The sequence below is a fragment of the Limulus polyphemus genome, unplaced genomic scaffold, assembly GCF_000517525.1.
Source record: "Limulus polyphemus unplaced genomic scaffold, Limulus_polyphemus-2.1.2 Scaffold805, whole genome shotgun sequence".
Lineage (NCBI taxonomy): Eukaryota > Metazoa > Arthropoda > Merostomata > Xiphosura > Limulidae > Limulus > Limulus polyphemus.
In genome coordinates, this window is record NW_013666415.1 from 251,161 (window position 1) to 264,362 (window position 13,202).

Genomic DNA, 13,202 nt, shown 5'->3' on the forward strand with positions numbered 1-13,202 from the left:
AGTGGCTGTATAGCGTTATTTATGAAGTTACGTCTATCATTAGTTCGTGAAACAGTTTAAGTGTGGAAGTTGTAGCCAAAGAAATGAAAAATTCTGTTTATCATTAAGTGGTCTGACCTTTGAATTATATGTTACAGAATGACCCAAACGAATCTGTTCAACAATAGAAACATTTACGATAATATTAATATTTATGGTATTATGTCAAATTTGAATTTCAGTTTGAATGGAAAGTACTGTTTGGAATTTTTTTAAATGAATTAAAAAAGTACTTCTTTTCGTGGTATTTCATACAAACCCGTCACACCAAACATGCTCGCCCTTTCATCCGAGGGGCGTTATAAAGTGACGGTCAATCCCACTATTCGTTGGTAAAAGAGTAGTCCAAGAGTTGGCGGTGAGTGGTAATGACTAGCTAGCTACTTTCTCTCTAGTCTTACACTGCTAAATTAGGGACGGCTAGCGCAGATAGCCCTCGTGTAGCTTTTCGTGAAATTCACAAACAAACAAACAAATTTCATACAAAACAAAAAAATCGATAAAAATATCAAAATATCTAGGAGGCAATTTAAGAATATAATACAACAAGAACTTTGTTCAAAACTGTGAAGTACTAGAAGACGTTTAAACAAGGCTATATAGATTAAACGTCACTTCAATAACAACTATTAATGGGGATGCTGTTGTAGTTATTTTGCTTTCGTTGTTAGAATTTAAAACCAGTGAAAGTACATGGCTTCGCTCGGGTTATTTGGTTGATTTATTTTAGATTACTATGTCAGTGTGTATACTCTGAACCCATTTTAGCATAAAAGTTTAACCTGTATACTTCTTTTGCTACGCAGCATGACATAAAAGCCATCGTGGAAACACATTGTTACCAAAACGCACTGGCTTTTCGCTAGATTGCCTCACTAAAAAGATGCGCACTCGCGCAAACACGCACATGCGCGTCTGTCTGTTATTTATATCTATAATTTGTAATATCAGGAACCACTTCTTTTCTATGTGGTTTTTTGCTAGCTAGCCTCATTAAAAATATACGCGCACGCACGTGGATAAGATAAATATTAATATTCAGACCCTCAGGGTCCACTTAGTATGGATGTAAAATTTCAGGTTTCTAGATTTTTTTCCACTTGGAGCTATAGCGGTCACATTTCATTTCTAAGTGGTTTTTTGCATAAAAAGAGACCCAACATGGCCAGGTAGTTAGTGCGCTTGACTCGCAATCTGAGGGTCGCGGGTTCAAATCCTCTTCCCATCAAACATACTCGCCCTTTCAGCCGTGGGGGCATTATAATGTGATGGTTGTTAAAAGAGTAACCAAAGAGTTGGCGGTGGATGGTGATGACTAGCTGCCTTCCCTCTAGTCTTTCACTGCTAAATTAGGGACGGCCAGCGCAGATAGCCCTCTTGTAGCTTTGCGCGAAATTAAAAAGAATCCAAAACAATCCGCATAAAAAGATGTGCACGCGCATGTACGTAGATAAGTAATAATACCCAGGTACACACCCTCAGGATCCACTTAGTATGGGTGCAAAATTTCAGGTTTCTGTGTTCTTTTCTCTTGAAGTTATATAACGGCAGTCTCTCACACACATACCCACAGACACGCCCTTTTATTATTATAGATAGATAGATAGCTTAAAATAAATAGGTAGCAAGAGCATATTTTGCTGTTAACTGTGCTCAATTGGCTGTTAAAGAAACTGTTTGCGAAATTAAAATTTGTTTCGAATACTCAGTGCCGAAAGACTCCAGGATTCTGAAAGTTGGGGGAAGCGAAAGAGTGGCAGACAGATGGGCTTGGGGGACGAAGGGTTTTGTTTTTAATAATAAGTGGAAGGATTAGTTGGCTGGTTAGCGTTTATTGGCGCAAAGCAACTGGACTGTCTGCACTAAGTGGAAGAAACTTATGGAAGATAAATTAAGAAACTCTGAGAAGAATTGTTTGTTTTTGAATTTCGCGCAAAGCTACACGAGGGCTATCTGCGCTATCCGACTCTAATTTAGCAGTGTAAGACTAGAGGGAAGGCAGCAAGTCATCACCACCCACCGCCAAATCTTGGGCTACTCTTTTACCAACGAATAGTGTGATTGACCGTCATATTATAACGCCCCCATGGCTGAAAGGGCGAGCATGTTTGATGTGATGGCGATTAGAACCTGCGACTCTCAGATTGCGAGTCGAGCGCCCTAACTACCTGGCCATGCCGGGCCCATCTGAGAAGAAATTATTATTTTCCTGTGGAATTGTTCCTTAATATTAGAAAAACAACTGTTGAACAAACAAGGTTCTTTACCAGTTCGGTGCGTTTTTCGTTTTTAATTCACGCATCTCACTAACCCTGCAAAAACATTAATTAATTACATTAACATAAAATTCTTAAACAGGGAACATTTTAAAAATTAAATTCAATTACATGGAATAGTTTATACAAGCTCATAAAACAAACATACAATAATAAGAAAGTGTATCATTAAATTATAAAACAGTTCCTTTTAATATCGGTTGTCGCTAGAATTGGATGCTCAAGCTTCCACCTGACTGAGTAACTTCGAAGTTTTCATAATACTGTGATTGGCTGCAAAGACAACATGACTAACCAGGGATTGGATAATGTTTTGTTAGGTGGGTTTTCCTTGTGTAAGGTTGCCTAGTAGCTCAAAACATTGTATTCTGTAGTTTTCTAAACTTCTTTTAATGGTGCCCGCCGCCACCCGTTGGCGTCGCCACTGCAAGTACTGAAGCAGAACCATTCTTCATAAACTTTTAAACATTATTCTTTATTTTTTTTCTTAATAATATATTGGTGAAAAAATCCCACACGTTACTACAACACCAACATTCCACGTAAACAGTTGGATTTATTTTTCATATTTCGTATTTCAGATCTCTCTTTTGTCTCCAAAAATCTATATTTGGAAACCAGAAATGGATAAATTAAGGTAAATGTGAAAAAAATATTTGTAATTTACGTGACCTATATCATCACGCAGGTTAGGCCTAGTGCTTTTCAATGCCTCGTCACCTTTAGGCGTAATATAAATTTGAAGCTCTTATATCACACATATAAATAGCATTTCAGATAAACTTTCGCCTCTCATCGTCTAACCCAAGTTTCGAGGTCTGTTACTGAAAGAAAAGTTTCCTGAGCAATGACTTGTGAAAGACAAAAGACATATATAAAACGCTAATTATTACACACCTCTGAAATATGAAATAGACAAATTAAGACGAATGTAAAAAAAACTACAATTTATGAGCTTTGTCATAAAAGTTATGTTTATTTTTTCCAATCCTTTAACGTTTAAACTGTAGCCCCAAAAGATGTCGCGTTTAATACTGACTTTGATATTCACAAACTAAGAATCAAGTTACAGTTGTTCTTGTGCAACGTACGTAAGGTTAGAGAACATCTCTGTCACCAGGTGCTTTCATTCATTGAATAGGTGAATTATCGGTTCCAACAAGAAAGTCAGATTATCTCAAGTCATAGCGTAACCTTCCGAACAGAATCAATAAAATCTAGTGGACAGTGCATACAGTCGTAAAACAACTTTTATTACCATATTATATACACTAAAGTATACATAAGTCAAGAACGTGGTGAACATCAATAGGCAATGATAGCAACTCATCGATTTGTGTTATAAATTTGTGTTCTCCATAGATTTCAATTGCTCAGTGATTAGTGAAAAGATGCTATTTCCAGAAGTGATGAACAGGAGACCTTTAAGTCTGAACCACCGTGATTTTTTACCTTTTATTGGAGAAAGTCGAAACATAGTTGTTCTTAAAATCTCATGTTTACTCAGTGTTAAGTGACTAGTTGGTATTTGTTCTCGTCCCATATTTATTTAAAAACCAGAACTATTTTTATCAGCGACCTCCAAGTTAGAAACTGTTTATTACATATAAATATTTTACACTGAGAGCATGATTATAACTTAGTCCGTTACTAAATGACAAATCATAAAAATTTTCTTTCGTAATTTATCATAAAATATTCTGTTTTTCAATGACATTTAAGAGAGATCTCGAATAACTCAAAATAATGCGTTTCCATGTGTATTTTTTATTAATATTGTTGTGTGTTTCTCAGAACTTAGTAGGTGACACAAAATTTGTAATAATAAAAAATCCAAATTTTTACGTGTAAAGTAAAGTTATTTTATTAACATATAGAAATGCATAAAGGGCGTATACAGTGTTTATAAAAGCACTATAAAACTATATATTTAAAAAAGCTCTTTTTAACAATATATACGGTTATGTATACGTGTCATATACATATATGTGGGTATATATACAAGTAAATTTATATATTGGCATCAAATTATTTACAAGCTAACGATAGGACTGAAACAATATGAGCAATTTAAGAGTTACTTATCATTTATGATCTTACAGTAAGTGTACTGTATATTTATAGGCACATATCTTGGAGTATGACAAATATTAATTGACTAGCAAGTTTAAACCTATTCTCACCACCTCTTACTTCTAAGAAACGTAACATGGCATTACAAACAAAATAGAAATAAATGAAGATAATCCTTCAGCGTCGCTTAATGACATCATGGCACCCTCTGAATATCGCGCGCTTCAGGAAGCTCGAGTCCTTGACAAAGGATTATATGCTTCATATTAAATATTAATAGAGTTTTCAAATTTCAGATTGATGAATTGTTTGATGATTAAGATTATCCCCAAATATTAATTTGTGTATAAATTATAATATTTCTTCTTGATAAAGAGAGTACTAGAGTTTTAAGTTACAGTGGCATTATTTCTTTAAAATATCAAAATACTTATTTTCGACAAAAAAAATCATATATATATATATATATGGATAGAAACAACACTATTTCACTCTGCGAGACAAACGTTGACTTAAAGTAATTCGCGACCGGCTTAAAATAGAACCAGAACTACATGTAGACTAGTGTTAACCAAATTCTCGGAGTTTTGTTTTCTCTCTCTAGAGATGAATTGTCTTCATGGTTTACACGTTTTTTATTGTTTTATGTGTTCGTGGAAGAATTGTGCACAGCAATTGTTCTTATTGAAGAAACACGTGGTCACGATTTTCTAAAACCGGTCTCAAGAAGCTTTAACAAAAACATGTAACCTTAACCACTTAATTTAAACGCCGCTGAAGCTCGAGAATGTGTCCAAAATACTAGTGAACCATCGAAGCAGAACGCAGCTGTCGCGTCGGTTACCGCTGCTGGGGTCCATGGGCACACACTCCGTCTTCATGTTTAACCAACAAGGACATGCGGGAGAAGGTCTTGTTACACGTCTTGCACCTGTACTTCTTTACATCCGAATGTGTCTGAAGGTGAGCCCGCAGGTTGGATCGATCAGCAAAAGCTCGACTACAGTGTGGACAAGAGAAAGGTTTCTCTCCTGTGTGGGTTCGAATATGACCTTGGAGAAGCCATGGCCGGGAGAAAGCTTTTCCACATATTGTACATTTACACGGGAGAGTGTGAGTCCTAATGTGCATTTTGAGGGCTCCGAGAGAGACGTACATCTTGTCACAGTGCTTACAGCTGAAAGATTTCTTTGCAGTTGACTCGCAGTGGAACTGTAGGTGTTTGGATAAACCACCGTAAGTAGAGTAGCTCTTTTCGCATTCCGTACACTGGTATCTAGAATTTTCTATGTGTTTGCTACTAACCATTACTGTAGTGGAGCTACTGTCACGACTGCTCTCCCCTTCCGACTCGGGACTAGGGGGAGCTGCTAGCAATGGCTCCTGGTTGCCGTATGTATTCCACATGGTGAGCAAGTTATTACTGCCTGTTGTCATGATTTGTGACGGGGGTGATTTTAGGGATAAAAGGTGTTCCCTTTCAGAGACTGATGGGGACAGATGCAGCTTATCGGGTGACTTAAGAGACTCATGGATAAAACTGAGTGGAGACCGAGGAGGAGACATCGGGGGTTGCCCCATGCTTCCGAAGCTGAAATGATCTGGATGGTAAAGTGTATAATCATTATGTAAATATTGAGGTACCAGTCTTTGATGAGAAGGCCCCTCTGGATCAGAAATCATAGTATTGGAAAAAGACTTTGCAGTAGATACTGTACTCATTAAAGATTCCTGAGATTGTAAAGATTTCTTCAAAGGTTGTGACTCGTGATGCAGCTCAAAGCGGATAACTCTTGCTTTATTAGTCAGGTCGAATGGGGCTGGGTCATCTAAAAGAAGATGAAATAGATCGGTTAGATATGTGTTACAAGAAATCCTATCCAACATGTATTTGATCTTTAAAACTGTGAAGTGTTTGAAGACAAAAAAATACAATAAATGAAAACGAGAATAGTTTCTAAACTACTGAGTTTAAGAATGCTTACCTTTATAGCAAAAAGTAATTTTTTTTTCAAAATAGGTGAGATTAAATTTGTATAACACCAATCAATCAATTGCAAAATAGAAAAAAAATATATATATAATATAGGCGAAGCTCTTTTTAATGTCATTTTTGATATACTAATACAATATTTAAATATTCATTTCAATGCCAAGGTGAAGTCACTGCTTTATTCTGTTATCTTAGGAATTTCGGGAGCTTAAAGCTTTAGTAATCCCTCGGTGAGTCAGTAGTAAGTTTACGGTCTTTTACGCTAAAATACATGATACCATACCCCGCGATGTACAAAGCGAAGATAGCTTATTGTGTAGCTATGCGCTAACAAAAGTAGCACCAAGTTTTAGTATTCCACCATTTAATGTTTATTGTCTTAATTTGCATTCAGTAACATATTTTGCTGGTTTCATAAGTTTCTTCTACTTTGCTTTACATTTTAATATTAACTTAGATTTAATAATCTGTGCAAAATTCATTTTCAATAAGCAATTATGAACACCCCTTCTTCGAGGATTCTGAGAGCAACTGTCGGAGTGTGGACAAACGAACCGAGATAAGAAGCTCTACTTGACAGATGGTTGTAGTATCAAAGAACTGACAGATGCGTTATAGACCTTCAGTTCTGGACCCATCTGTTCAGTTGTTGCCCAAATAATAAAAGATTGTTATAATCAGAGCTATACTGATTAATCTGAAATATTTTTTTTTCCCACATGAGGTACGTTCGGTAGTATAACAATCCTGCCAAAATGATAGATATTTACAGTTACTTGCCAGTAAAGACTAATTAGCCTTATATGATTCAGTAAGTTATGATCGTGAAAGTGAGAACAAAAAAAAAGATTAACAAAATGTTATGTTAATATTTTATTTATTCATTCATCAGAAGAACATGGTAATATTTTCCAAATACGAAAAAATCTTAATCTAGATAACAACACAAATACAAGAATTCGCAAGGTAGTTTTATGAGGTCCACCAGTTCAGTTTATAACCACTCAGATTTCAAGAGCTTGTCTGAGATGTGAGCGTCAATGTTCTGCTAAATATAAATGACATTTACTAATAAAGAAATTTAGACTGGTTTCTAACCAAATGCACCATTTAAAGGACACTAATGATGTGATTCTATACTTAAATAACCTAAAAGATAAAATCATTTGTAAACAAAGTTTTGGATACATAAAATTAAACTGATTCGTTTATCAAAAAATACCTGAATAAGAAGGCACGAGGGTTGGTAGGCTGATTATGACGTCACTTTCCACTTCTGTCCAAGATTTCTTGATTGGAGTGTTGCTTCTACACGAATGATGTTTCTTGATTAAAAACGAACGAGGCATGGTAAAATGTTTATTTAGATGCTATATTTGGCACCAGGGAAGACTACTTATTGTTATGGCACAGGAATATGTGTAAGTCAACAATATACTAATATCGGGATGTGTATCTTACAGCACTATATACTTGGTAAGAAAATTCCTACCTGTTCTGTTTAGCGAAATACCTTTAACTGGAGCCCTCTCTTGTGGTAACGACGTTTTTCAATCCTAGAGACTGCTTGCATCCCCCTTTCCTTTCCCGCCCTCAGCAAAAGTGCAGGTGTACGTTTAGTTGACCAATCATATGTATTTCTGGAATATCGGGCATTTAGCCAACCTACCAATCACAGGTCGTTGATAAGCTATAGTGTTTGCTCCTCCTGCCAACTAAACTACGAACTCTACTAAGGAGAGTCGGAAACAGGTGTAGGCTAAAGGAAAATTTAGTCAGGGTTTGGGACGTATTCCCGCACCCAGGTTATTGGATGTTGACGGAGTTGTTTGCTACCATGCAGAATGCCACCTTGTAATCAATGGCAGTATCGAAACTTCGTTTTTTCATCAGCTTAACAACATCTGTCACCAGCAAAGAAACTTCGTGCAGATACATGTGCTACAAACAGTATATATGTAAAAATAATCTATATTTAGGTATTCATGTGTATGTATATATATATATATATATATAGCATGTTATTACACTTGTTTCACTTCAGTCACTTCCCTGAAAATATAAATATTGCTTACTTTATTTCCCAAAAAGAAATATAAGTAATAACTCTTGACAGTTCATTTTATGGAGAGTATTATTTTTGATATATAATGTTAATATAGTTACACCTTACGCAAGTGTGAATGAGTTAAATACACTATTGTACTGAGAAACAGATACTACTAAATCTTAACACTTTAATATTTGCAAATTTCCAAACTATTAGATACCCAATCAAAACACACTAAAAACGTACAGGATAATTTACTTTTATATTTTATACTCCAATTTCTGAAGAAAGCAAATAGATATCAAAAAGTTTAGTATACTGGCCACTCCTCTAAGTTAGACTAGTTTCTGAACTTTTATTACAAGACATCTTCAGTACTCTTGACTAAAGACTTTGATCAAGTTTTATTTAAAACGCATGAACCACTTTTACCGTGTGAATGGTATTTTTTTTTCACTTCAAAACTAATCCTAATGACATACCATAAGTTCAGAGAAAATATCACCATCATATTATTAATTCACCAAATCAAAAAAATGAAACGTTTCCTAGTGGGTTTCAGTTTTGTTAATGTCTAATTCAATTTACTCAACCTATGGTTTCTATGTTTGAGTTTAATTTGAATATGTGTGTATTTTTAAGCATTATTTATTCGTTTTTGAAAAAATCATCACAAAAAATTACCAGGTTGAAAGCAAAATGTTTTATTTTTAAGCCTTCAATTACACAAATTGATAGCTTACTGTAAGTGAGCATAAAATCAGTACTTTAGTTTTGACTGCCATTTTGCAAATGCGACACGATAGTTAAGTATGAAATCGAAATTTATTGTTTTGTCACAGTAAATTACGACCTCAGATTCATTCAATTTTTAACAGGGAGTTTAAAGAGAACCCAGTTTTAGTTAAACATAAATTCAGAAAACTAAGTATAACATTCTTAGACATTAATCGCAGGCTAACACGTTCATTTAAAACTAAATATTACATCTGTAGACATTAATCGCAGGCTAACACGTTCACTTAAAACTAAATATAATATTCATAGACATTAATCGCTAACACGTTCAATTACATTGACTGTCAAAGAAAAGTACAAACCCCTCTAACGTATATAAATAGCTTGAAATCTGTTATGTAATTTTTCCTTGAGATGTTTTTATACTTAAAATTGACTGACATTTATATAAATTAATTAGTTAACAGTGTTCCTAACGGACAACACGTGCTCCTATGGTTTTGGGGGTAGTGGTTAGCGTTTCGGGCTTTATTCTAACTTAAAGAAGAAGCGTAAAGCCGAAACATCGTACGCTACTCAAACGAAAAGAAGCATGGGAACAATGTTAAGCAATGAATGAAATTGCCTTGCGTTTAAAACTTCCCATGAATAACTCAGTTGTAATATATAAGGTTAATTTTGAACTTTATTTGAGTTTTTTTTTTGTTTGTTTGTTTGTTTTTTCTTTCTGGAAATAGGTAAACAAACTCTCTTTGTGATTAAACTGATAACAATTTTCTAAGCATTAGGAACTAAGTTTAGATTGAATAATATGTTTCAATCATTGCACTAGAGTCACATTGCGTTTGTGTTATTAGTGCACCTGCACCAGAATTAATAGCATAACGCATAAAAATCTGTAATAACACAGAATTAGCAAAACATACAAAAGCCTGACTAGTTTCGACAGACCAAGCTTGTCATTCTCAAGCGACGGAGTCAAACTGAGTTAACAGAATGATAAGCTTGGTCTGTAATCATTTCTGCATTATCTTGATTGTGTGTTGTTAGTTTTTTATAAATTTGTTCAAGATGCTTCTCCTTCTTTAAGCGGAGAACTCAATACAGAATTACTTTAAAATTAGAATGCCACAGAGAGTATGCTGTACTAATTATCTTATCTAACCTCTACTTTCTTTAGTAGCGGCATGTACTTAAGTTTTAAATATCAATACCTCAAATAATCATACACATATCCAAGTTTTGTGTTCACTAGTATGTTCGCTATAGGATTAAAACGTTCATCAAGCAACTGGAAATAACGCATTGATATAAAAGCTAGTAACAAAACAAGATGTTCAGTTGCTGGTGAAACACAAAAATAATTCCATAAACTTAATTTTGTTTTCAAGAAAATCAGGTCCTTTTAGGTGAACATAGATTGCTTTTGTAATGTATTTATAAAATTGCGAATATTTAGTACTTTTTCAATATATAGTATAATATTGTTCCAACAGAAAGCATGTTATTTCGCAGCCATTTAAATTATGATGCTTAGATTTCAACTTAGAAGCCTTTCGCTACAGCCCAAGATGCAATATTTATATTTTCTAAAATCAAACTTATAAACAACTTAAACACAATTTCATGAAGTTTTCTGGGTTATAATAACATTTATGTAGAACGTTCTATTAAGTTAAGTTATACTGAATCAGGAATGGTGTTGTAAGTCGCATAAAACAATCAAATTTGTGTGGTTTTGTGAAATTATATTATTTTCCGAAGATTCGGGATTAGTATATAACCATATTCAAGGACATAGTAACACACAATACTTCAGTAACAAAGATTTTTAGGTGACAGGTCCATGTTTCTGGTTACTAGCGGAAGTTATACCTTGGTGTAGGGTGTCTAACCTTGACCCCATGGAACTCGAGTAATCTAATGCGAGCTCCCTGCATTGTATAAACTCACAATGAAAGAGAGAGAGAGAGAAACAAAGGACTAGCAAAGAGTGGCTTTAGAAGGTCTACCTGTGGGAAGACTACATAGAACCGCCTTGCACCCAGTGGTTGTGTGAGTTACACATCACGTATTTACAGCTCCAGATTATCGGACAGGATGAAGGAGTTGAAAAGAAGATAACAAGCGTTTCCTATAAGAGACTTGGCACACCTTCAAAGCGCTCTTCCACTTGGTAATGAAATAATAATAATAATAATAATCACCTATACCAGATTTGAGACATATACATAAACCTGTTGTTAGAGGGGGCTATAATCCATGTTCCAACTTTTTATTATTCATCCTAATTCTTGTGCTCCTGGTTGTGTTTTGCTGAGTTTACCAAATAGGAACTAGGCAATTTTTCAGATTGAAAAGGAATTAAAAGAAACTTAGTCTTGAAACTCCTTTCCGTGGGGGCTACTTTCTCAACAATAGGTAAAAAAATAACAGCAAGTCTGGAGAGAACTTGTCGCCATATGGTGAGAACAGTGAAACTTACCGAAACCATCTCGGTAAATGCTGAGCTTCGAGGCCGGTATCCTAACAAACATACCCAGCTAGTAAACCGTGAGGTTAGTGGGCGATCGAATTACACAGCAAAACAGACGCTTTCATAACTCAATATAAAAAGATAGAATGGGTTTCATTTTCCTGTAAACTATTATAAAAGTTGGCATAAGAATATCTGTATAAGTTAAGGTACATGTGAGTGAATAGAAAAATATACTTTATAAACTATATAGCTAGGCAATGATTAACCATATCTGTACAGCGTTATGAGAGATGTCGCTACGGCTGGCAGTTTCTGTGTGTTTGTACCTTTCTGCTTATCTACACTCCATTCAGATATACATGTTATTTAAGGAAATTCTATGAGACTTGATACAGTAATGAAATGTAGCAGTGGTACAGGATAAATAACGTTTGATAAATTAAGTAAGATTAAAGGTTGAAAGTCATAGGGTAGTCCAAAATACAGAAAATAAAATTAAAGGCGGCAAAAACAAAACTTTGATAAATTATTTTTAGCCATAGAGGCCTTTAACATCTCACTTGTTACGCATTTAATATATCTAATTTTTTTCAACTTCAAGCTTATCATTAGGAAATTGGCTTTGATCGCCACTGATGTATAATCGTATACGTAATACTCATATTTTTAATATTTCCGACACCTAAGTACAGAAATTAATAAAAAAATAATAATAGGTATAGCAAATAGATTGTTGGTGTTGTTGTTTTTTTGTTTTTTTTAAAGGTTACTGCCTGTACGTTTGTATAGATGTGTATGGTCTACCATCTCCGTAATTAAAGTTTGGTATAGATGTATATGGTCTACCATCTCCGTAATTAAGGTTTGGTATAGATGTATATGGTGTACCATCTCCGTAATTAATGTTTGGTATAGATGTATATGGTGTACCATCTCCGTAATTAAAGTTTGGTATAGATGTAATCTATACCAAACTTTAATTACGGAAGATGGTAGACCATAGTATATTGTCTACCATCTCCGTAATTAAGGTTTGGTATAGATGTGTATGGTCTACCATCACCGTAATTAAAGTTTGGTATAGATGTGTATGGTCTACCATCTCCGTAATTAAAGTTTGGTATAGATGTATATGGTCTACCATCTCCGTAATTAAGGTTTGGTATAGATGTATATGGTCTACCACCTCCATAATTAAAGTTTGGTATAGATGTATATTGTCTACCATCTCCGTAATTAAAGTTTGGTATAGATGTATATGGTCTACCATCTCCGTAATTAAGGTTTGGTATAGATGTATATTGTCTACCATCTCCGTAATTAAAGTTTGGTATAGATGTGTATGGTCTACCATCTCCGTAATTAAAGTTTGGTATAGATGTGTATGGTCTACCATCTCCGTAATTGAAGTTTGGTATAAATGTATATGGTCTACCATCTCCGTAATTAAGGTTTGGTATAGATGTGTATGGTCTACCATCTCCGTAATTAAAGTTTGGTATAGATGTGTATGGTCTACCATCTCCGTAATTGAAGTTTGGTATAAATGTATAT

General features: G+C 34.6%; 1 protein-coding gene across 1 annotated transcript; it reads right to left on the reverse strand.

Moving 5' to 3' along the window:
* Positions 1 to 5,228: 5,228 nt before the first annotated feature.
* Positions 5,229 to 6,275, reverse strand: LOC106460625 (zinc finger protein SNAI2-like). The gene has a single exon (XM_022387387.1). It carries the CDS (start codon positions 6,273 to 6,275, stop codon positions 5,229 to 5,231), a length of 1,047 nt encoding a protein of 348 aa, XP_022243095.1.
* Between the last annotated feature and the right edge of the window lie 6,927 nt (positions 6,276 to 13,202).